This window comes from Stegodyphus dumicola, chromosome X1 (genome assembly GCF_044657685.1).
Source record: "Stegodyphus dumicola isolate Sdum_Otavi_A_Nest chromosome X1, ASM4465768v1".
Lineage (NCBI taxonomy): Eukaryota > Metazoa > Arthropoda > Arachnida > Araneae > Eresidae > Stegodyphus > Stegodyphus dumicola.
The window spans coordinates 199063124-199090530 of record NC_140780.1 but is presented as its reverse complement, the minus strand read 5'-3'; the positions used below and the strand labels follow the sequence as shown (position 1 = coordinate 199090530).

Genomic DNA, 27407 nt, shown 5'->3' with positions numbered 1-27407 from the left:
CATTTACGGAACAGAAAGCACGATCAGAAAACAGATTATTTCGGATATGTTTCTGAATCATAATGCACAAGCAGTAAGTGTTCAGTAAACTTGTAAGTATAATATTCATACTCGCAGGTTGATATGAAAAAAAAAAAAAAAAAAAAAAAAAAAAAAACTCGGAATAAATTAAAAATCTTATACATATATTAACATCAAATTAATTAAAAATAAGAAAAATGAAGCAATTCAAATACACTGCACAAAGCAACATATTTATATATCCTTTATAGAGGCGAGCAGCTCGCCCGAGAAAGACAAACCACTCTTTTCGAAAATAGAATCCTACTGTCATATTCGTGTTTAACGTTAATAGCTAGTAAGTATTAGTTGTTTTTACTTCAGTTTGATTATTATTTTTGGTTAAAATAACACAGTACGATTAAAATAACTATATCTGTATATCTGTCTATATACATCTTTACACAGGAAAAAACATTCAGCAAAAAGTTTTTAAAAAACACTGAAACTTGTAGGAAAATAAAAAGACCTAAAAGCAGGGGGGGAAATTGTTACTACGAGAATGGAATCCTCAACCTACATGCAAAGCGTAAGTGTTGACCGGAAGTGCTTTGAAATTCATTACTAACTCTATTAGGAATTTTTTCTTGCATATTCAAAATACCCTTGGTAACAGATAGAAGAAAATACAGTCTCAAACCTTAAATCGCTAGACATATAGGTTGTTCTTGAGAGTTGATGCTGGTTGGTTAGTGTCGTGTCCTTTGAGAAGTCAAATGGATCCCTACGGCATCCCCCCCCCGGTTCCAGGTGATTACAGAATTCTGCCCATTTTAAGCCTTTGCCTGTTGCTATTTTCTCCTCAACTTTCCTAGTAGCCTCAGCAAGTCTATTGTTTAAGAAAGTTATGAAGTTTTTTTTTAAAAAAGAGTCGATGTCCAAGGATGATAACCTTAAAATGTATCCTGTTAAGTATGCTCGGTCCATTTTCGACAGCAATCAAATGAACTTTAAACAGCTATATTATATTAAAAGACTTGAAATACGGTTGATAAATCCTCATTTACTTGTAGCTTAAAATTCCGTCTTTTCATTTTCATGAAACTTTTGAAATTTGTATTGAATCACTAAGAGAAATAAGAATAACATCTCCAAATTTTCTCCAGAAAACGAAAGTAAATAATTGCACATAAAATTTAAAACACAGTAGCACACACTGTGACACATAATTTAAGAAATTTATCTTTGCTGTAAATAGACACCAAATATACACCTGCAATCATTATTTGCAAACACCAGAGTATCCTCTAATTTAAAATGACAAAAACCTCTACTTGAGAAACACTGCCCTTAAACATCAAAAACAGAGAAGAAATTTTATTTCAATTACTGATAATATGAGATTTTAGGAGCCTGATTTTCCCTAAATTAACAGAACTGGAGATAGTGAGTCATTCTAGCTTTAAGCATTTTCCTTACTTAAAGCTCAAAACATGAAATTTGCAAGCAGCTGTAAACTTTACAGTTCTTATAGCAGTGTTATAGTCTTACGAATGAATCACTCGAAGTGTTGTTTCTTTGAATACGCAAAGCACATGAAAGCTATATGCTAAAAGAAGGCATGCTTTCGTACAGAACTTTATAAAGAAAACTGGCTTATATTTTCGTTGCACATGGAAAAAAACCACGAAAACACCCATACAGCCGGCTTGATCACGGGCTTTAAACCCGTGTCAAAATACCAACATTCAACATTTTTAACTACTTGACTACTGGTAGGCCACTCAGAGAAAACAAAAGGAACATTTTAATCCACGCAATGGAACAGCTGAAAAAAATTAAATTCGCTCTTACCGAGAAGGAGGTCGTGAATGTGAAATAACGGGAGGGCTGAGTTTCTCTTAATGACATAATTTACAAATTATTGAACCACGTGGAATTAATTATAAGCAAAAGAAAAACTTCACCTCTTTTTGATCCATAGCAGAATAGAAATGGGTTGCAGCAACATAGAATGGCACTTTTAGAAGACAGAAGATGAGTAAGTAGGACAAGGGCTTTCCTAAAGCTGAAGGGAGCTATTTCATTAATCAACTATCCATTTAGCAGCACCCAAGTACTATGGCAGAAAATAAATGCCAAAATCACCAAATGTAATATTGAGTAATATAATAGGCGACGTCACGAAACAGAGCAAAGTATATATATCAACAAAGACTAGACATGCTTAAACTTACGAAATAGTTCCTAGGCATTTATGTCGAAAAAATTCTCTGCACAACAAATGAATATTAGATGAAAATAGGCGTTTCTATCCTGATAATTAATTACAAATGCTACAAATAAATGATAAAAAGTTGAACTGTAGCTATACGGTACAGTAACGAAATGTCTGCTAGTCATGTCGTGAAAAAAAACAACAACACAGTGAAATTACCAACAAGAAAACTAAACAAGAATACCAATGGCATTAAGAAAAAACTTCATAAAACATTCATTTCCAGCAAAAAGAAATTTACATATTATCATAAAACAGAATAAAGTAAATCACCCCTTGCAAAATATGTATGAAAACATATTTTCTCTTCACATAGTATATTTTTCCGTAATAAAAAGAGATAGGGAAGCAATACCAAAGCTCGCAAGCGCTGTCTAAAAGCGAAATATCTTTGAAATGCTCACTTTACATGTGGATTGGGGTTTCTTACAGGTGACAGGTGACGGACGACGAGGACGCCTGATGTTTAACATAGGTAAACAGGCATATGCCCCGCGTCCTCCACTATCTAGTGGCAACAACTCCCTGGAGCCTCATCAGGCTGCCTCAGGAGTATATTTGAATCTTAATGATGAAGATGCGAATCAAACCGGAATGAAACACGCTAGTTCAAAATTTTTAAATACTAAGTCAATGATGACCCTCACACCACCAGCGGCCAAGCTTTGGCAGTTCGCTGAACATTCGAGTTAGGTCCAGGTTTCGAAGCCCGGCGAACGGATTGGCTGCATAGCCGGTTTGGTGGTTTTCCCCATAAGGTAACGAATATACGAACTAGAAAGTTCCTAAAAAAAGGGGATTACATGGAAAAAACTATATACACCTGATCAGAATATTACAAAAAATTGAATAAAATAAACATCTATTTATCAGCAATAGTTTTTTCATTTCTTACGTTTAACTATATAAAATACATTCATTGAATTAAAAAAAAATTCCTGTCAAAAAATGTTTTGCAAATTAATAAACATAAAAGAAAGAAAAGCAACTCATACATAATATGATATAATAATTTTTTAAATAACGATATCAATAATAATAATTTTAATTACGCATACGAAGTGCAACAAGTAACAAATGACATATGTTGCTTTTCAACTCACATTTTTCTACTAATTATTATTATCCTACAGATACAACAGAAAAAACCTAAGAGTGAATGATATGAATACTAAATGAGAGAATTATACGAAAGATAAATGGATATCAAATGTCAGTCGCAGAAGTCCAAGCTTGACGACAACTAAATATTATCTGAGATACATTTAATTAGATTTAAACTGGATCGTAGTCTAAATGGCGATGGACAATTAGCGTTCGGAGTATGAACATAATTGGCCCTCCCCTTAACAGTTCCGAGGAAAAGTGCCTTGTTAAAACTAGATAATTTTTGTCAAAATATTTAACTAGAGAAAATTTAAATAATAAATATTGCTTTATTTGTTAACTTCAATTCAGAGCAAATTTAAGAAATTCTCCTTAAAATACTTCATAAATATATGAATGTCCCCCCCTCCAAAGATTTGCTAGCACACCTTTAAAAGTGTAACCTGCTGCAAATACTTCGAATTTTTCAAAGAGCAACATTTCGGCTCTGATCGTAAAATAACGGATAGTGCTATACAAAATTCACTTTGTAACCAAGAGAGCATGTGTTAACATCAGTGTTATGGAAATATAAAAAATAAAATACATAATCAGGTGGGTTTATGCATCTGTTAGTCAAAAACACAGCAGAGAATAACAGAAAATGTTTCTAGATCAGCAACGACATATATAGAAAATAAATTAAATAAATCCTCGCATTTAAAGAGATATGCATTAAAAGAGAAGATATGCATTAAAAGAAGATATATATATATTAAAGATATATATATATTAAATATTATAAATATTTAATATATTATTATTATATATATTAAAGAGATATGCATTAAAAGAGATCGCATTTAAAGAGAAGAAAAATGCAGCAATAAAAAACAATCGGCAAACTTTCTCAAAATAATTCATTTGAAAGAACTATTAAGATGAAGCTATCTATCACAAACGTCATTCCAACTCTAACTTCTATGAAGGAAATTCATATTTTCTGCGCTCTCCCCTTTTAATTTAACGCATCGATTAAGAAAAGCATCTCCACCGATTTCACTTACGCCGTGCATCATTATATATAAACACTGCCTAATTTTACCCATTCGTGTTTCTGCAAGCAGATGAATTAGCCTCTGCTATGAACCCCCAACCACAGTGGGAGAAATTACATTTCATCTCACGCGTGGAAACCCAATAAGAACATACAGCACAACATCTGCCACAAAATCGCACCCTGCCGCAGCAGGCATCGCTCATAATTTGAGCGGCAGCACAGCTAATGCCAAATTTAGCAACGTCCAGGGGCCCAAGGGTAGAGCTGTAATTGGAGACGACAATTTTCTACTGCAAGACGCGAAGGTTTTAAAAGCATCCAAGCACTTTTTGAAAAAGGACATTCATATTGTTCGTTTTAGTCACGTTGTTTAATTGGACATGATGAGCAAGAAATAACGTAGAATAGCCTCCTTATACAATATGAAATAGGTGGTAATAAAGCTAAATATAAATGACATATATGAATTACGTATGACACTGATCATGACATATGTACATTTATATCATCACTATATATATGTGTGTGTATTACGTATGACGGCATGAGCTTCTAAATTTCGGACTGTATACCTTGCCAATAAAGAACGGAAGATTAACATAAAGACAATTATATTCACAGAGACATTAATGAAAAGATCTGGAAAATTCATATATGTAATTAATTGCATCATGCTACCATAAAGATACTCGCTCCACAATATATACATAATATGTATATCAGCAGAAAAAATAAGTTCTAAAAATCTTCATAATAGTTAGCAGCAAAAGTGCAAAATGTGACAAGAATAAAAATATAATATCCTTTATAAATGAATGAGTATTTAATGCTAAAACAAGGTACCAGAAATAAGCGTACAAGGTACCAGAAATAAGCGTACAAGGTACCAGAAATCGGCGTAACGTGAGAAAACCTGCATGACTATAGTTTCGAAAATTTTAAATAAAACCTACTTCCTTAGCTGTGTTAGTGAAAGAAAACATTATGAGTGTATCATATACATACTGGTGAGGCATCTATTTTATAATTTTTGGAGCCAGAAACTTAAGGAAAGAACTATGCTATCACCGGGTTTCGAATCACAGATCTTCTATATGCTAGATGGATGTGCTAACACTTGACATCACGAAAACGGAGAAATGCGATAATTCCTTACATTCTCCTCCGTTTAAATGGCAAATAAGGGAGAAAAAAACAGTCGGCCAAATCCAGATTTTAACGAATTTTAGTTTGGGAGCCATTTTAAACTCTGTTTTAGAAATTTTTGAGAAAGCAACTATGCTCTCCCCAGGAATTAAACCATGAATCTTCCAACTGTTAGAAGGATGTACTACCGCATACCACGAGAGCACACACCGGTGGAATGAGATAATTTTTGCACTGTTACACACGAATACTATAGATACACCTGATCTCTACCTTTATCAGTAAAACTTCTTGGATAATCTAGATTTTGGGCCACAAGATATAAAGATCGAGGGAGATACTGACATGCAATACATTTATTACACATTATTCGCATATTTTTTTACTTTTTCAATTAACGTCGTTACCTTCTGGACAGAAGGCTGCTTATAAATGTTAAGAAAATATGCTGCTAGTTTTAGTTCGATAAATTATAATTCAAACCTGCCATGTATATAACAATTAAGGGATAATGGAGAAAAAAAAAAAAAGGGGGGGGAGTGAGAATGAAAATTCTAATCATTTATTTCAAAAACAGCGGGGAGGAAGAAGAATATAGATAAAACTTATTATGCATACATTGCAAGAAATCTGAAGGAAAACAAAATCTAGAGCTTGCGAATTCTATTGACGCTCTTATAATAGGTCATATCATTCGTCCGCGAGAAATTAATAATTTAATGTACTGCAGATAATTTCAGACATATTTTAAACTAAGCCAGGTGACTAGGGCTCTTTTTGCATGTTTCCACAAAAGATGAGAAAAAAAATTCTGTTTTCAGTAGTTTTTCTTCTTTTATTTCATAACAGCTCCAGATCCTAAACAGTACATTTTATAAAAAGCCAGCAAGAGTTAAGACAGAGATTTAAAAAAAATAAAATAAATAAGCTACAGCTACATAGCGAATCACAGAAACATAACTGCTTGTAACACAATGCATCGTTGAGACACGCATTTTTCCCGTTTGCCTGCGAGAAAGAAAAACTTTAGTCATGGATTGAACACTCGACCGAATAAAAATATGCCTCAGAAAGTGAAAAATACTGGCCGAATTGCTTCGCAGAAACTATTACGATCATATGAAGCGTTAAGTGCAAAGAAAGCCGTGCCCTTTTTCATTGTAAGAGGTAATATGCTATAATTCGAAAGCTTAAATTAAATAATCGTTTATAAACTGTCTTTTATTTTCCTGTATATGAGAACAACGGATTCGCTTTCATCCAACATGGAGGTGCACTCTTATTCGAGTCCCTGTTACCAGAACTGCTTGTGTATTTACATCTAATGCTTCGCATGTGTTAAGTACATATTTTTTTTTTCCAAATAAAAGACAATTAATACAACTGTGAAAGGACAGATAACAAATATCTGGCTTTGTGCGAAGTGAGGAAGTTAATCTAACTGAATCGTGACAAACGGCTGCGATCCAATTGTGCACAATATTTAGAAGCTGATGATAATTTTGATTTCCTGAAAATTTACGAAGGAAAGGTGTACGAAAATACAAGATGTTGAATTCATACAACACGTTTACTGTAAATATGACGCGTTTGTGTTCACCAGTTGTTATTAAGAAGACAATACTGCTCATCTTAAATTATTATTCTGGGGAAAGAAAATCATTGTTAATGGCTTCATCATGCATCGCAAATATTTAAAAGGAGAAGAGAATACAGACAATGAAAATTAATGCTGTTCAAATGGGGTTTCAATGTGAAATTTGTTCTGTTACTGCTATCACATAAAAAATTACTTTGATGTTTTGTAAAATATATTACTAAAAATGCATAAAAGTTTATAAATAAATGCACCTTTCATAAGAAATGCAATTTATTATTAGATTTACTTTACATTTTTAGTTTTAAAACCATTCAGATAAATTGGATATCGTAATAGTACGATAAACAATCTATGGTAATATTTCATTTCCTGATATATTGCTACGAAACTACAGTTAGAAAGATCCGTTTCTCTCGTATACAAATTAAAAACAAAAATCAGAATTGCTGAATTTCAATTAAAAATAATTTCTAGCCCGTTTCTGGTGACGACCTGTACAGACGATAAAAGCGATAATTTTTAATAAATAAAAAGACTTCCTGATAATGAAAAACATTTCAATTCAGTCCATTAGCAGAGTATACAATTATAATTATTTACTTAAATTAAAAACTGCTGCTCAATCTATTGAAAAGACACTACTATTCACGGACTATTTTGAAATTATCTTCCCTCCCATATGTTTCTGGGACAAATCTTTTTCCATCTGAGATAAGTTTTCAAAGTTGTAAGGCATACTATTGTTGGATGGAGTGGTCATGTCGTCAGGTTCCATTAGGAACTGGATTTTGGGCTCAACTATGCACCCATTTACGTACTAGTAAACATGAAATATTCATAACATTATATTTACAAACTCATCAATCAAACACGAAGGAAATGACTATTCCCACCTCCATGTAATTAAATGGCTTCTCTTAACTAGTGCTTAGTGTCCAGAAGCCTATTAACATGTAATGTCACGCGATCCAAACGCTGGGTCACGACGTTATTAAATAGACAGTAAGTAATGTAGTACACAGCTAACATCCTACTTCCAATGTTAAGGCTCTGAAAACTCACTACTAATTACACTTTGTGCTCCAAAATTACTGCAGAATTAAAAACACGCGACTATTTACTGTCTGCTGTGCAGAAGCATATGTGTCCCGTTAATATAGGTAGAAAGTTTCAAAATGTAACTCACTATAAGCTTAGTTTTGAAACTAAAGCATATTGAAAAAACAAAAACTTTCGACTCGAATGTTGTTCATTTGTGTGAAATCAAAAGTAGTCTATTCAGCTATCAAAGGAATATTTAACTTCAACAGCAAATAAAGAAAAATAGGTGAAACTAACATTTTTCACGTTACAAATTATCAAAAATTAAATATTCTGAATATGACATACACAAATATTATTTACCCCAAAGCAACGCTTATACGAGATTCGATAAGCAGGTTGAGTAATAGTTAATCAAAAAACTAAAATTTGGAAATACTTAAAATATCAACTAAAATCGAGGCAACCGACTTACAGTGAATATTATATGTTTTCATAAATTTCTGAACAATTCCAATTTAAAAAAAAAAAAAAAAAAAAAAATTATTTTTCATCTTAGAATCTTCTTTGAATTTTTCATGAGCTAAAATTTCATCTTAGATATTCCCAGATGTAACTCTGCTTAGCAACTTTTAATGACAAATTCCTCATTAGTTGGTAATTGCATAGATTTATAAAAAAAAAAAAAAAAAAAACACTTTTCATCTTATACAATATATATAATGATAAAAATATGCATTCTTGATTCTTATTCAATAAACAATTTGCCCTTGAAACTATAAACAAACAAACTATAATGATTTTGAATTATAACGAATCAATCGCACAACTAAAAATTCATGACACTATATCCCTATGCATTCCAAATACTTTAAATGTATTTAAATACCCCTCTCCCGGAATTTCGATTTTTCCTCCGTCTCCCCCTCCCATCAGTTACATGGTGAGACAGTTAGAGGGGGGCAGGGAATAAATCCGTACTCTTTTTAAAATTTGCTACCATTTTCTACTGAGCAATCATTATTTCAATCTGAATTTAGTTTCCCGATCAGAAAGCTGCCTCTGCCTTCATTCTTATAAACAGAATTTTTCAGGAAGATCAAATTAGTGAGAACAGAATTTGAGGTTAAAAATACTTCCATTATTACTATTATTAATTATTATTACATAAAGTTTGGGAATAGAGTGAAAATCTTGGCACAAATTCAAAAAACCGAAGGGTTTACTATCCCTCCCAGTTTAAGGAAAAAAAAAAAAAAACTGATTGGAAATATATATACATATATATATCAATGAATACAATAAATGAGAGAAATCATGCAAGGCTCGATGGATTTTCAATGAAGCGAAACCTTAACTAACATTTCATTTTTTCTCCTACTTCCCATGCACGGCAAGCAAATAATATAAGAGTAATAAACAACATTACTTTTCCGTTCGAGAGAAAAAATTTTAAACATTAACATCTTCCATTATGAAAAACACAGATCTCATTTTCTATTATGCAATTCGACAAAATTTCAGATTAGTGAAAAAATGTGCACCAATGCTTTAGGTTTCAAAAGGGCTGCGGTATAAGTAATAATGTTATTGTTACTATTCTAAATTATATATATTATTATTATAAATTATAGCGATAATTTTCCAGCAGTATATCACATATAGGTTTCAAAAGGGCTGCGGTATTATATTGGCAGTTTTATTATTATAAAACTAACGATAATTTTCCAGCAGTATATTACAGAATTCCAGCAGTATATACACAGAATAAAAAATCCCTTTGCATTTCTGTTCCTTCTGCTCCCTCTTCCCAAATAACATTCCCAACATCCTACTTACCAATAGAGTTTAAATGTGCACACTTACTTTCCGAAAAACAGAGGTATTACTTACAATCTGGTGAATGTAATTAACAAATTCTAATAAAAAATATCCATCCTGCTATTCCTAAGTTTTTAACTTTCCTACGAGCTCCATTGACCAAATTTAATATGGTAGTGTTACTGTTTCCCTGCTGAATAATGTATTTCAGTACTATTTATAAGGGAAACATGATATTCTATGACTAAACATATGTAATTTGTATTATGAAGAATTAAAAATATTATGTTACTTTGTAGAGACATTAGGATATTTTTTGGAAGCAGGCAAGATGAAAATCGGCGGGAATCGAACCACGGACCTCTGGAATACCGGTTCAGCGTGCAGAACCACTACACCACGAAAGCACGCTAGGAAGACAGGAGAAATACCTTATATACTCCCCCTTTTAAAGGGCGACTGGGGTTTTTAGGGCACCCAATCGCCAAATCCTGGGTGTGGAGCGTCATCATCCACAACCCTTTTAGTTCGGGCGCCACTGTACAGACATTAGGATTTTTTAAAAGACAGATATGAAGTAGTAGTCGCCAAGTAGCAACGCCTTCGTCGGGAATCGAACCACGGACCTCTGGAATACTGATCCAGCTTTCAGAACCACTACACCACGAAGGCACGCTAGGAAGGCGGGAGAAATACCTAATAACTTCTAATTTGAATTTTATTTTTCAAAAAATAATAAATATAGGGTTTTAACAAAAGTTTCCCGCCACCGAAAATATCGTCTGCGCAAACAGTTCGCGTTTAATCATATTTTGCCAAATTATTTTTGGCATTTGAAAGAAAGAGACTTGCTTTAGAACACTGCGTGGTAAAATCCGTAAAAAAAATAATAGTTACCATTAAGTACAAGTTGTCTGAAATGGAACTATCAAGCTACCAGGTTAGAACCGTCATTTACTTCCAGTTCAGTTGCAAAAAAGTCAGCTACAGAATGTCACCAAATCATGTGCACAAATTTAGGTACTAATGTCATATGCCACTGTGAAGTTTTGGTACCGAAAGTTCAAAAACAAGGACTATGACATTCAAGAAGCAAAGAGCTCCGGCCGAGCTGATATTGATGAGCCCAACGAGATAAGTCGTTGGATGAGCCCCGCCTGCGAGAATTTGTGGAAGAAGATCAGTATGCAACCATTCGACAGTCTGCTAAGGCATTTAAGACGTTCATCCATGTCCATTAGTCGCGCTATGCATCGTATAAACTTGACGTACGAGTTCAAAGTTCAATCTTTGGGTGCCGCATGAGCTGACTCAAGCAGATGAGGGCAGAGGTGTTCAAGCCTGCACTAATCTGCTCGAATATCAACACAAGGAGAAAATTATTTACCGTATCGTTACTCATGATGAAAACTGGACTTACTTCAACAACACGGGACGAAAAGGGGGTTGGTGTACACCCGGTGCGCCCGTCGGCAGCATCGCAAAGCAAAATTTGACTAGCAGAAAGATCATGGTTTGTATCTGGCGTGATTGCCATGGTATTATCCACAAAGAATATCTGGGAAAAGTTAAAAACCCTCGACAGTAAGGTGTACAGCGAAATGCTAGTCCGTGCTGACGCTGCTATCAATGAAAAACGTCGAACTTAGTTCCGAAGCAAAAATGTAATTTTTCATTAAGATAATGCAAGACCACATCTGTCTGCTTTCCCCAGATGGACTTTGTACGGATTCGAATGGGATCTTTTGCCACACCCACCATATAGCCCCGACACTACCACTTTTCACACCTGCAGCTACATCTTGCTGGTGCTAGCTTCCATTCTGCACAGGACGTCAGAAATGAGGTTGATCTGTTTTTTAAGACTCAGGGCCACCAAGTTTCCGAGCCGGAGGCTTTGAAAAACTACCAAAACTTTGGCAGAAAATCATAGATTTGGATGGTAATTACTACCTAACCTAAAAGTACTGCTTTCCTGTTCCTCCTAACTTAATTAAGAACGTTTTTGGGCAGAAAATTTTCGTAATACTAAAAAGACCTACTTCTGAGGCTTAAAGTGGACAAGCTCATGTTTCCAGGAATCAAGACAAAAACTGTGTAATTCCGTATGTAACAGTTTAGAAGTCTAATAAATAAACTAACTAAAAACCAATATACATGAAAACGAACAGACAGCCGCCCAAATCGAGGAAAAAAAATGGAAAACTCATATCGACCAAAAAATTTATTGGCATTTCAGTAAAGTCTTTAGAAATTAACAAAACTTACTCATGCTACCTCAAAATAATCCACAGTTCATTGGAAATACAAAGCAAAAGAACATTAGAAATAATAAATTTTTCCTTAAGCATGCGTAAATGTATAACTGATTGTTACCAAAAATGTTTTAAAGCAAAGATATGTTGTTGTAATGTTATAAAATGCATAAAAAAAATCGTTTCGAAAAAAGATTTTTTTATCACGCCATTACCGTGCTTCTCCTGAAAAGAGTACTTGAGGGAGAGGAAAGATATTCAAGTTTAATTCATCATTAAATAAAATTACGTTTAATAACCATACAAATTAGTTGCTGTCAATCTTAAATGAGATGTGCATTTCTTTCTGAGATGCGGGGTTAAGATTTCCGTCTTTCGTTCTTCGTTCCACTCTTTGAAAGAAAACAAAACAAAAATCTCACCTTATTTTTCAGCACGTCGCGAACTTTTGCAGCTTGAATCCGAAATTTGTCTAGAGTCATCTCGAGTTCCAGGTAACGTTCCTTCCAGTTAATTTCCTCTGATTTCATGTCATTGACAGCATCACCAATCATACTCTGGGACCAGGTGTCTTCTCCCCCTCCTTCTTCCCCTTCTCCTATGATTGACGGTAGGGAGGAGCGAGCAGATGACGCCACACTCAAACGATCTGGTGGTCCAAACTGAAGCAATTCTGCTGGATCTGCCATGTAGGATGTGATAAGCCAGAAGGAACTGAAAGATAAGAAAAAACAAAAATATACTACATATAAAGTAAATTGCTCATGAAATGCTACAAGAGGAATAAAAGCATTAAAAAATCCCCCCCCCCAAAAAAAAGACAGCTAATACTCAGCTGCAATCATTGTTATGACAAATATTAATACAGTTAAAATTTCTAAACAATAAGTGTACATAATTTTCAAAGAAATTTTCACAGAAGCATTCGCGAATGCACCTAAAACCTACCCTATAAAAGGAATGAAACATCATAATAATTATAGACCACTTTTATTTAACAACCATTTTCGTGGCTTATAATTAAAATCCGTTTCGGAGAGCAATGTAAAAAGACATCTTGGCACCATAAAAAAATACTAAAATGTTAAATATTTAATTGATTGCGCGCAGTACTTAAAAAGAATGTGTTCAGCATATAAGCCGTTGCTGAAGCAAAAGGTTAAGCAAATGTATAGCGCTTTATCCTAATCCTAATCAAAAATGTGAATAGCAGTTTAATAAAAATAGCTCTTCGAATACATGTAAAATAAATAAATAAATAAATGTTTTAATGGCTATAATCTATTAAAGCATTTCAGACAGCTATTCTTTAATAATAGGAAGTTTCATAGAATAACACTGCACACACGCAACGAAAACAGATTAACTTTAAAAAAAAAAGTAAATTCCGATTCAGATGTACTGTTTCATAAGCACCTTGCAGTTTCATTATGTGAAATTGTATGTGCACTTATTGTTATTGGTACGTAAAAATACTTCCCCCCCCCCCAATTCCCTGAAAAGAGAAACCGTTCATTCCTATTTTTAAAATAAATGGAATTAAAGACTCTTCTTCACAATATTAAGTGTTTTTAAATAACTTGAATACAGAACTTTTTTATTTATTTTATCTATTTAATCAGTACTCTGCACGATATTTCTTTTTCCGATATGAAAGTCGATATGATACGTTTGCAAATATGTCTCAATAACTGTGGCTTTAAAAATCATTGAAAGCAGTGCTCTGCTTCTGATGAATGATTGAAATAAATTATATAGTTAACTTTTCTGCGTTCGGTAGATACGGTTCTCGATTAATTCATCTTTTCAAAAGGCAGAGAATTTGGCTAAAGATTATCTTATCATTTGATATGATTGAAAAGCACAATCACATGCATTAATAAAGTGATTAGATTCCTAAACAAAAACTAAATGAATACAATATAACAGAAATAATACTGGATCATAATGGGGGTTTATGATCTGATATAGCTGACAACAGTTTACTAAATATGTAACTACATCTTCAATAATTATTGTCCACAAGATAAAAATCAAGCGTAAGAAAGACAGTGAATCTGATGAAAAATTTTAGAAACAGAATGGATGAAGCACACCTGTGCCCATGTTGCAGTAAAGAGTAACATCTTCCAGATGAAAATATTTTTTATAGCTTAAAAACTAGCCAAGCTTGAGCGAGAGAATTCTGAATTTCGAAGTCTTGAAATTGTGCTTCAGATAATTTTTTATAATCAGTACGCTGGTTATCAGAAACTGCATCATTTCTACCCTGTACAAGGTGTCAGCAACAAGGTTGTCCTGATCTTTAATGTATCATATATCAGTGGAAAACTGGCCGATAAAATTAAGATGAAGTAAAGGGCATTCGAGATTAGGTGACTCAGTCGCCAAATCCTGGTGGTGAAGAAGAATCCTCATCCACCACCTCTTTAGTTCGGGCACCACTGTACAGACATTATATTATTATGAAGCAGGGAGACGAGAAAAATGAGCAATGCCCTCGTCGGGACTCGAACCTGGTCCTATCGAATACGCGCCGAGTGTGCTACCGTTACACCACGAAGGCATGGAGAAAGGAGGGAGAAAATACATCATAAGTGTTTTGCCATAATCAACAAAACCAATCCTTCAATAATTATCCCCAATGCAATACATGTATTTTGAAGGAATAAAAGATTCAGTTTAAAAACAAAGGCTATATTTAGTTTTTTAATACATGAATGTGATTCTAACTTTGATAGTAAATACAGACTTAAAATGATAACTTGATATTATTTTCATATCTTCGATGCATGCTGACAACACGCATATATTTTTCCCCCATCCGACTTAAGAGTTAAGTTATTTATCTCGATTTCAAAAACTTTCAGTTACTAGAAGAGGAATAAAGTAAAAAAGAGAAAGGGTGACGTCTCTAGAATCTGCTGATTAGTTAATTCGTTCCTTGCTTAATTTTTGTTTGGCTTATACCACCTCTAATGACGAAAACGCCTCATAAAATTGACGTCAAAATAAGTTTAATCTTCATTTCAGATCGCTGAAAAGAAATATCAGTGTAACCTCTGCAATCCAAATTTTTGCTCGTTGCTAGTTCTGAATATGGTGCTATTTTGAATGAAATGCACACAAAATTACAGCCTAAATAATATGATGCCATTTTTAATTCGATTCGTGAACACATTAGAACGCTAGCCTATAGCGCGGATGGTAGAGGAGCGGATAAAACTTTTTTTAGTGCTAACGGGGATCTACTAGAAAATCATATTTTAAAAAAAAATTCGAAGTTTTTAAGCAGCTAAATATCTTTAAAAATGTACCCTTTTCTGGAGATATTTCTCAGCACGCAACAACAGAATTCATTATTTTATCCTCTTTCTTGATGATGATGCGTTTTTGTGTTTTTATGATGTTATACTTGATGAAAACGCATGCGATTTACTCGTCATCAGGTACACAAAATTAGCCAAGGGGACTGTATCACAAATTCATTAAATTTGTGATATACCACTTACTTAATCTTAATAATTACTGATTAATGTTAACTTAACAATGTGATTTCACTGAAGTCTTTTTTTTAGTTAGCCAACTTTACCTACTGTTAAATCGAGTCTTTATTATTTTCTTCTATCCTAGCACTTTCTGTACAAAATTATTAATAAGCGACGCTAGGAAATAAAACATCCTCTTCCAAGTGAGTTATTCGTGAAAATACTAAAATACTTTTTTCTCACTAACAACTGTATTACGAAGATACTTTTTTTGCACACTACAATTAAAGCCTCTAACAGAAAAAAAGACTATTAATTCGCAGCACCACAAACAGAAAGAATTTATTTATATTACAGTACGCAGATTTTGGAGATGGCTGACATTTAAAGTTCTTCGAAAATGCAAAATTAGGCATTCACAGATTGATCAAAATTGTGGAAAACTTCTGTAAAATGAATACATTTAGACATACATTTAGACTTTTGGAAGCATCAATTGTTGAACTTTTCACGGACAGTCTTTTCTCAGTATGATTTGTGTACACTATTAATACCAAAAATCAATTATCTCAGAAAGTCCCCTCAAATGGTTGATGGTAAAAAAAGAGGAACGGGAGAACATCGGATCCCCCCCGGGATGTTCTCCCTCAAAATTAGTTAGCTAGGTTCAGCAATACCTCAATTACCTGTGGTACTACGGAGGTGCTGGCCTAGCATCTACCTATACCTGTAAAATGAATAAGTTCCATCACGTATACTTTTAAAATACTACAGAAAAATATCCTATGAAGTTATGAGTCACCGAGAAGACAATTTAATACAAAATATAGTGAAGCTTTCACTGGGTGAACTACTTTTATTATGTTAACTGTTACAGCTAAAAAAATGGCAGGAAGAAAATATAACTGTCTTACCTGATTGGGACTTCCTACACTCGACACTGCGAATCGAGCACTGAAATGCCAGCACAAAATCAATCTATTAAGGTGATAGCGTGAATAAACTGTTTTCTTCTGGTACCACGATTGACTGTAAAACATCTTACTTATTTGTTTAAATACCAATAAGTTGGTCCCTATTTTTCGTGCTTTTAGGATGACAATCAAACAAAAAATAGTTGATTGATCACCTAGAAACATGCACAAAACAATCTTTACGTGAAGAAGGTAACATTTAAGACGGAATTATAAGAAAGTAGGTGGAAAGGTAACACAAAGAAGGAATTTTCAGCCCATGGAACAAGTATAAACAAATTCAAGTTGTTTGGAAATCAAACTGCTAAAGGTAAGAAAAGAATCACAACAGCATGTTGAAATAATAATAATAAAGAGTGATGGATGGAAATCAGCTGTAGCAACAAAAATGATTTACATGAACACAATGCCCAGACTGTTCGATGTAGAATTGAAAAATTTCGGTAAACACTAGAACTATTACAGAAAGAGCTTTCTTTTATTATTAATGTTATTTATAAATCTCTGAGCAAAGAAAAAGATTAGAATAGATTACATACATTAAAAAGGTCTCAAAAACAACTCAAAATAGTCTCACTAAAAGTGACGAAGCCAAAATAGCCATATTTGACGGCGATAGAAGGAAATATGTCAGAATTGGAGATGATCGCTTGCCTGAGTGCACAACACCATTGTGTTTACAGAGGGTGTTTACACATTTTTAGAACAACTTCGATAAAGAATTTTAAAAAGCAAACGTTTACGAATAAAAACTTCTGACAAGATCTTACTGTTTGAAATGAGAAAATCGCCTGCTACTTTTCAATTTATTTTTCTTTCAAAATGCCTTAAATTTATTTTTCTTTCAAAATGTCTTAAATTTACTTTTCTTTCAAAATGTCGCATGTAAACAAGCTGTGGATTGAAACCTATGGCAGGCTAATCAAAAATATAATACTTTAATTAAAATTCAGTTTTAAATTATCTATACAAACAATTTGCATTCATTTTCTCCATTACTATAATATCATTTCTTTATCCCTGAAATATGTATAGTCAAATTTTTTTCGGTTCATGTTTAAGTAATATCTGAACAAGGATCGCCAAAATTTCGAATCATGAATTATCAGTGTGTTATTAGAAAGTATTTGGTATCTGATGTAAAAATACTTCCCTTTTTGCTAATATTAAGAACCAATATAATAAATACATGGTTATATAGTAAACACTCAAATCATAATTCGCGTGTCACATGATAAATAACACTATAGCAATAAATTAAATTGTTTTAATCCTTCGCGGTTGCGAGATTAAGCAATTATTTCTTCCCTAATCCTCGCGATATTTGTCAGTAGTAAATCTGTAATGCGAGCTGGTTCGTTTGCGCCTTGGTTGTGTAACTGGAATGCGAGCTGAGCTCGTTAATGATCATCAAAAGGTTAAAACTGAAACTGTACAGCTGTATCCAAAATAATACAGAATTGAACTAGTAAACTATTCATTTAGTTGTAGCATGGAAGATTTTTCAAAATAAAAACAACTTCTCTCTAAGAAAACTGCTTAAACTACAAAAACTTAAATTTGGGGTTCAATAGAAAGTTACGTCTTTGACATTTTCAAAGCATTGAGAACTGTAATGTAAAGTGCAAACTGTTAATAAATTAAATAAACAAGTTGTCATCGTATAATTCTAGATTATTTCATGAAGTCGTCAAAATGCTTTAAATATGTTGGTAGTTATGAAATAAATTAAAATTTTAGAATATTGTTCGTTCACGTTTATTAAATTTAGAACTAATCATATAAATAACTAATAAAACGATGTAAAATACTGTTATTTACGCTGTACCGTTATACAAAATAGTTTGTGCTAATAAAATGTAGGAAAAACTTACGCCAAAAGCATCTTAACGAGCAGAAAAACGTAGGACAATCTTGATTTCTGGGCGAACGACGGAGAAGCGAGTGTTATCGGAAGGATAACACCTTTACTGGGAGCAGAGGGTAGAAGTGATCTGGACGAAAGGAGTATCAGAAGGGAAGAGAGAACCATCAAAGGAAGGCCGAATTGTTACCCGTCGATGGGAAAAAGAATTTTTGTACGAAGAAGCATATACACGCATGAAAGCATCTCTACGCTTAGGCAGAGTGAGTTTTGATTAATACTTGACTAATCACGAAATAAGACAAGAAAAATATCAGCCTAGTAGAAGGGATGGCTTCATGCAATGCTTTTTACCAGGAACAGATTCGTCTTCACTTTATACTATAAGGTATTTCTCCCGCCTTCTTAGTGCCGCATGCCTTCATGGTGTGGTGGTCTGCGCGCTGGGCGCGTATTCCAGAGGTCAGCGGTTCGATTCCCGGCGAAGGCGGTTGCTCATTTTTCATCTTTCCTGCTTCCAAATTACCTAATGTCTCTACAATACATATGAAAAATCCGTGTAGCGTGTCTTTTCATTAAAAAGTTATTTTGTTCCAAAACATACAAATGTTTTCCAAAGCAGAGATTTTGAAGATGTTATTGCTTTAAACTCATGTAGTCGTTTCACGTTTTAAGTGGTTTCACACTTTAAATCTTATCCAAAACAGAAAATTTCAAACGTTTCAAAATTTTGTATTTCAAATGCAGTATTTGTATGTATTTCAAATTTTTTATGTATGGAGAGAAAAACCGTGATCGCCAAAACTTCGATCGTCGCAGTATTCTTGAAGTAAGACTACTTTTTTTAAGCTACTATAAAAAATCAATATAATAAACACGTGGTTATATTAAAAAATCAAATATAAATGACGAATCACGTGATAAATGATGCTGTAGGATGCCTAAAAGCTAAGACATTTCCACTGCGTCATCGATAATTCATCAGAAGCAATAGTTCAAAGCGATTAACCTCTAAAAATACCGCTTGAAATGCAGAATTTATTTTGAACTTTTGCCTGAATAGAAAGTTACGTCTTCAATATTTTCAAATTATTAATTAGTATTACACAACATTGAAATTGCTACCTTTGTTTAACTGGAAACTTAGTCCTCTAATTTACTTTACATTTTTACATGACGGAAATCTTAATTAACCTATTTAAATCATACTTTAAATGGGTAAATAATTATTAAATTAATTACAATTTTTAAATATCTCACATGTTTAATGAGTTTAGTAATAATATACAGATACATAATAATACTATATAAAATACTGTAACTTATGTTGTTATACAAAAATATTTTATGCGGAGAAGTTGCAGAAAAAATTCAAAGAGAAAGTATTTCGAATCTCTAGGCGAGGCAAGGGAAGAAAGAGCCTAGTTAACAATGTAAGTCGAGGCATTTAAATAAAAAAAATTAAGTATTAATTACATGCACCTTGATTAGAATAGCACGATGGTCGAACAAGGAAAGAAAATGCCAAGGGAAGCCGCACAATCGGGATGAAAAAGATGCTTTTGCACTCCGACTGTACTTTTAACCTTTTTAACTTAACGCACACCGATCTGCAGAACAAATTTAAAAAAAAAAAAAAAAAATCGGTGGCTATCGGAGGGATTACCCCTCGCTGGAGGTTATGGTGATTTGGATGAAGGGGTATCAGAGACAGTCGTTAACGTCGATGAGGGAAAGAATCAGGGTAGAAACGTCACTTGGACGAATCAGAACGCTCATAGATGAGACTAAAGCAGTGCTCCGCAACCGGTGTGCCATGAGTAGGATATAGGTGTGCCGCAATGAAATACATGTATTTGACATTTTGCAATTTTTTATCATGTATTTAATACACAATGACAATTTTTTTCCCCTTAATAATGTCTATTTTAAATGTTTTTATATATTTCACTGCTGTGTGGTTGTGTGTGTGATTGTAAGTGTGTCAGCATTTGAATTTTTTCGGCACTTCCTTGATAACTCGGAACTCTTTGGTGTGCCACGAAATTCCAGAAAGATTTTTTGTGCGTCGCAGGTGAGAAAAGGTTGCGGAGCACTGGACTAAAGTACAGAGGAGGTACGAATACCTTTCATCGGCAATCAGGGAAAAGAAAATCTAAATCAAGAGCATTCTTGCGGTATTCTTTAGTTTAATTTAAACTACCCAACCATCTGTTTACACGTCGCAACTCGATCCTGCCTTGACCACAGCAAAAATCATTTGCACTGCAATCATTTCTGATTGCGTTATTAAAAATTCCTATAAAATCAAATAGTTCTTGCGCGAATTCTGCCACATATATCTATTTTCTTTTTACTTCCGGGGGAGTATTATCGAGTTCGCCGTTTTATTTCCGTTTCTCCCTCCTCCCTTCCTTCTTCCAACTAAACTCCCGCTAGAATAAAAAATATCAAATATTACGCTCAGTAAAAAAAGAAAAAGATTCCATTTTTTTTTTTTTTTTTTTTTTTTTTTTTTTTTTTTTTTAAATCGTTTAGGCATTTTTATAACACAAACATGTTAGGTTACGGTGCTTTTTATTATTTCCGTCTTTACGTTTACTCCACTTTACACTGATTATAGTTAAAACTCAGCTTCCATAAATCATAGCAACCATTTCAGTAACAGAGAGAGGGAAGGTGTGTCGAAATGCTTACTTTACAGCAGCGTATTGCTAAAATAATGGACATTATTTGCTAAATTCTCCTTCAGGTGATAAATATACGTACTGTTTTTTTACGATTCTTTTCTGCAGTAAAATTTTCCTTCATACCTATGACCAAATCACTTTATAAAATTCATTCAATATTTCAAAAAATTCATTCAGTATTTCATTCAGTTTTATTTTCGAAGTCGACAATAAAAAGAGATAGACAGTCATAATAAGTTTCTGGTTTACAATAAACAAGTTCTTAATGTATGATGGCAGCAGGGAGAAAGAAAAACTTGTTATTGTATTAGAAATGAAAAGGTTAACTAATACATTGTGTTTCAAATTACAGTACATCAAAGAGTTATTTAAAAAATTTTTTGAGTCATCGCCTTCTCGATTGAACTACTTTTTTGCTATGTCCTCAACCTTTTCGTGCATGTACGCGTGTAGTTTATTTCAATTAAAAAGTTATGAATTTTTAAAATATTTATTATTTTTTGAAAAAAAATTAACTCAAATTATAAGTAACATAATATTTTGAATTCTTCATGATACAAATCGCATATGCTTAGTTATGTAACAGCAGGTTTCCATTATAAAATAGTACTAACTTACATTATTTTAGCAGAAGAACAGTAAAGCCACGACATCACAATTCGATCAATGCAGCTCGTAGAAAACTTAAAAACTTATGAATAGCAGGATAGAGATTTCTTATTAGAATTCGTTAATTACATTTAGAAGATTGTAAGTAATACCTCTGTTTTGCGGAAAGTAAGTACACACATTTAAACTCTTTTAATAAGTAGAATGTTGGGAATGTTATTTGGGAAGAGAAGCAGAAGGAATAGAAATGCAAAGCGATTTGTTATTCTGCATGTACCCAAGTGGCACGGCAACGTCGTCTGGTCCGAGAGGTTGCAAAGTGGCAGGGATAAATAGAAGGACTAGCTCATTTCTTTGTTCGACTCCTCGCCGACGCGAGCCCATGGAGGTAGGAAGTAAGAAGGAGTCGCCCTAAACAAGTTTCTCCGTACCCTGGTCTGAAGCACCGGCGATCCCTACGTGGTAACCAAAACATTGGGTCATTTACCATTGAGTTCTATGGCATTTGACGCGTTCGGGTGTAAATATTTTGTAATTACGTCGCAAATATACATATAAATGTATATATTTTCTTTTTCTACAACACTTCAGAGTCCTAAGTATGTGAAAACAACATATTTTTAAACAACATTTCATCCTGAACGGAATTAAATGCTATACTTTTCACAGGACAGTTTTCTCAGAATGGTTTAATTTGAATGAAATATTTTCACAAGTTTTCGTTAATTAAATTAGAAAAAAAAATTACGGTAATTTGATTTTATTCGGTTAAGGTACAAAAATTAAGATCAAAGTTTATTGTATTATTAATATTAAAATTATGCATTATTTCTTTTCTATTTATAGAGCTTCTTCCTAAAATACTTTCTTAAATATGACATGATTTGTTGGCTTCTTTTAAATCGAAAAATGTAAGTCAATTTATAATTAATGCTCTATTCGGTTCATTTTAAATTAGAGAATTATTAGGAATTAGCAAAATACTTTAAAGAAGTATTTCGCTAATTCCTAATAATTAAATAGTATTTGACTTGTAACTGAGTTATTATAAAATGTAAAGGGAATAATTCTTTTAATTATACTTATCAGATTTTTTTTTTTTTTTTTTTTACCCTTCATTTCAACAATACATATTCCAAAACTCTTTATTACGTTCTTAAGTGCGCATCTCATAGCATTTGCTTTACAATACCTTTTAACAGATTGCTTTCCAATACGAACAATTCTTGCTTAAATAGTTTTATAACGTATTTGTCAACAGGATTTCAATTTATGTTTACAATTCAATATTAAGGTTATTATATATTTAGATAACATTTATAATCATTATAAATTAGATATATTTAATCATTAGATTTCTTCACAGTACTTTCACAGTTGTTTATAAGTGAATAAATTCTTCATTTCAGATACATTTATAAATAATTAAATGAATATTTAAGTATTTTGTCAAAGGCAGATACATGCTTTTTGCAAGCACATGCATAAATACCCATACATATTTCCTATTTATCATTTACGGCATGTGCAAATCTTTAATTTCTGTGCATTCACTATATTTTTCGTGTAAAGTAATTTACACTAATTTAGCATACACCCGAAAGTTTTACATAAAAAATATATATGAATATAATTTGAAGGAAAATTATAAGTATTATTTTTAATACCCACTCAAAGGTCAGTTTTTCTTCAAAATTCCTCCACGATGGCATCTCTCTCTTTAGGCAGATAGCCCTTGCATGCGTTACTCTATTTAATAAAAACTTAATCTGACCTATGTGCCTAATTACAAATATTTTAACATACATAATTTAATATTTACATTTAGCCATCAAGTTTCAAAATTTTCAAATCTTCTAGAAAATAAATTTTGGCAGATCTCTTTTAGCAATTTTCTTAAAATCTATATTTTTGTAGTGCAACAGCTTATAATTTTATAAAACAAATTCATAATCAAAATCGCTGTTGTTAGTTATCGAAAAATAACCAAGATTTTTGCGTAAATGTCAGTAAACTATACAAACTGCTATTATCCATCACACTATGAATGTTTTTTTCATGCGAGAGTGTCCCTTTTTCGATTTCTATGGAACTGTCGTGTGTCGAAATACTATCAGAATCTTGTCAAGCGAGCTTCTGAATGTAAACAAAGAACACCCTGTCTGGTGACCCAAGCGTCAAAGCAGTGCTTCACTTCTAGCGCGGAATGGCCCCTCCTTCCTTTCCTACCTCCATGCGCGAGCCTAATGGGGGGACGTAACAGGCAATAATCTGACGTCACTGTGATGCCACCTGTCCTGATTTCCCGCATTTAAAACAGTATTTTCATTGAGCTGCGAGACGATTTTCTAGAGGTTACATATCCCAAATTAATTTTAATCATATATATATCTGTTTTCTAATAATGTTTAGTCAGTTTTTATTTTAAATTCTATATTGTAAAGTATCGTTTACGTAATATGGCTTTTTGCGCTGCAGTAACGTGCCGTAGCACTTACAGAAGTATGAAAGGATGAGATATTTTATTTCATGGGACCAAAGGATCCAAATGAGAGTTTGCTTTTGAAGAAAGTATGGATACACAAATGTCAAAGAGAAGATTCTATTAATGTGAAGAGCGGAAAAATTTGCAGCGAACATTTTCTATGCAGTGTTTATGAAGATGATATGAAAAATCGCTTGTTTGGATAGCCACAAAAAGAAACTGTTGGAATGGAATGCTGTGCCGAAAGTAAATTATGATGACAATAATAAATCGAAATTGATTATGACAATAATGAATCAAATTTTAATGATTTTGAAATAAAACTCACAAATGAAAATGTAGATCATCCTGAATGTTTAAGGATAAACAAGAATGCATTGATAATTTGAAGAACAAAATAATATCCTTAGAAAATTGTATTAAATTGTATTAAAATATTGAAAAATAGAGAAAAGAACAATTTTAGAATGTTTGTTCAGCGACAAAGAAGGTGGACGACATCTAGACAGAAATTGGTATCCGAAATTAAAATCTCAAATAGCGAAATTTGGGGGGGGGGAAGCACAAATCGGAGAATTTTGAAAAATGTCTTAAAGCTTATTTTTATAAATACGCAGATTAATGCATTACTGAAAAAGAAGAAAAAAATCAGGTGGACTAGTGAAAATATTTCACATAGCATCGTCATAAGAGCTCTGTCATCTTAAAGCTATGATTTTTGGAAAGTAAAAAAATTGGAATATCTTTACCTAGTATTATCAAATTAAAGAAATGGTGTTTATTTTATTTTTTAGTGTTTTCTAAATTTTACTGTAGTCCAAGAATTCAAAGTAATGTTCTTACTCTAAAGAGGCGAATATTTGTATTCTGTAGAAAAAATATGCGTTCTCAGTTTCGACGAAATGCATATAGATTGAAAACTCTGCTATGACTCTAAACTGGACTAAGTTGGTTCTTTTCAAAATGTGCAGTTTGTTTTAATCAGAGGTCTCATTTCGCGCTCTGCCTCAAATTACTGAGAAACCGCGTTTTAGATAGAGGATTTGTTTTAGAAGATGTAACTGTTTTAAATTTTGATATTATTAAAGAGGTTTTAAATAGAGATTGAGAAGAAATCAAATTGTGTCACAAACTAAAACCAAATTATTTAATGGTCAAGGGAAACAAGAGACAAAAAGTCGCTCCAGAGAAAACATTTTCAAAAAGTACCGCAAAAGGTATACTCTATCCCACAGGAAATCAGAAAGCATCTGACTTCTATGAGTTAATCGATAATATCTTCGGTATTATGTGTATGTGTGTATTTAATTATGGCAAAGCACACTAGAGCTATCTGCCTAAGGGGAGGGATGCCTTCGTGGAGGACTTTCTAAGGGAAACTGGCTCGTATACACGTTACACATGGGGAAAACACCCATGCAGCCAGCCCGTTCGCGGGATTAGAACCTCGGACCGAACTACCAGTGTTCAGCGACTTTACCGCTCGGCCGCTGGTGGGCCTCTTCGGTATTATGAATAGTACCAAAATAGTACCAACAAGAATAACAAGTATTTAACAAACTAATTTTGTAAAGTACTTGTTAAAGTTATTCTTATTGTATCCTTTGTAACTAATTGTTGATTAGATTTTGTGCTAGATTAGCATTCTAGATAAAATATAATAAGTATAAAACATCAAAGTAATTGACATAAAAAGACCTGCTTCCTTTACTCGCACTTTTGAAAAATTAAATAACTGTTTTAGGTACTCTGAATAAAGCTATTTTGTCAAAATTAAGGTAACAATCTTATATACATTTATTTAATTGTAATATAGATATAAGTATAAATTACAAAATTATTTAAAAAATATCTATTATATTGAATCGGAAGAGAATTATAACAATGTAAAATTTACAATTAGGCAAAAAATCAAACGTAGGTTAGCAGAAATGTTGCCATATATGTCATATATGTTTAAACCTATGTCAATGTAAAGTTGTTTTTTGAGTAAATTTAAATAGCTGCTGTTATAGTTACCTTAGAAGCAGCATAAAAATTCTCTCAGTTAGCATGCAAATAAAGAAATGATTAGAAATAAACGTGCATTAAATAAAAAAAAACCTGAAAATAAAAATAAAAAAAACCACGGAACTTTATGTTAAAAGAGTAGCACATTTTATCTATTATTTTAAAATTGAGTAAGCATTATTAAATTTTTTAATGGTTCAGTCTAAAATTCATAAAGCAGTAACATTACCTCTTCCAAATTATAGCTATCTTTCACACACAGCTCATTTTAAGCGCTGGTTCAAAAACGCTAATTTCCAAGCTGTGAATTATATTGGCGCGCTCAGCGTCATCATGGCTACGTCATCACTTCTCACTTTCTGCTTCAGAGGGAAAAGCTCTATGAACTAGCCCTTCTCTTGTAAGTCCTGGCAAAGTGGTCGTGGTAACTTTTACGACGTTGCGAAGACGCAAAATATTTGCCGTTGCAACTTCGAAATTTGTCGACGTCGCTGAAACGCCATGATATAACCGCTTTTAGACGTGGTCGCTTTAGCATCTTTTTCATAGTTCATTAGCGTTACTTTTAGAATGATAAGAGACTAAATCTGCCCTTTCAAGAATCTCAAGTCCGCATAAGATTTATTTTGCAAGGTTTCATTACTTTATTTCATCTAAATATATTAATCTAAGGTAGATTCATCTAATGAAATATGAATTTACTATAAATACTTGAATTATTAAATTTAATTAGTACTAAAAATACGTGCTAAATTATTGTTAAAATAATTATACTTAAAATATTTTTTATAAATAATATAGCAAAATATTTTAAAATGAAACTAATCTAAAAAGTAACTTAAGTTATGCAATTTATATATTTTAAAAAATCATATTTCCGAAATCAATGCAAATGACATGTTAGCAATTGTTTTACTGCTGAAATATGACTTATTTAATATTTTTGAAGTAAGGACGAATTTATTTCAATTAATATGCAGACATAATATGAAACATTTTT

At 32.7% G+C, this 27407-nt stretch overlaps 1 protein-coding gene across 1 annotated transcript in view; it reads right to left on the bottom strand.

Moving 5' to 3' along the window:
* LOC118181650 (uncharacterized protein CG43867-like) overlaps nt 1–27407 on the bottom strand; it is a 404498-nt gene that overhangs the window by 260042 nt on the left and 117049 nt on the right. Inside the window, exon 2 of the mRNA XM_035350823.2 lies at nt 12710–13001. Within this exon, the coding sequence (XP_035206714.1) occupies nt 12710–12976 (267 nt within the window). The 5' untranslated portion in view covers nt 12977–13001. The remainder of the gene's footprint in view (nt 1–12709; nt 13002–27407) is intronic.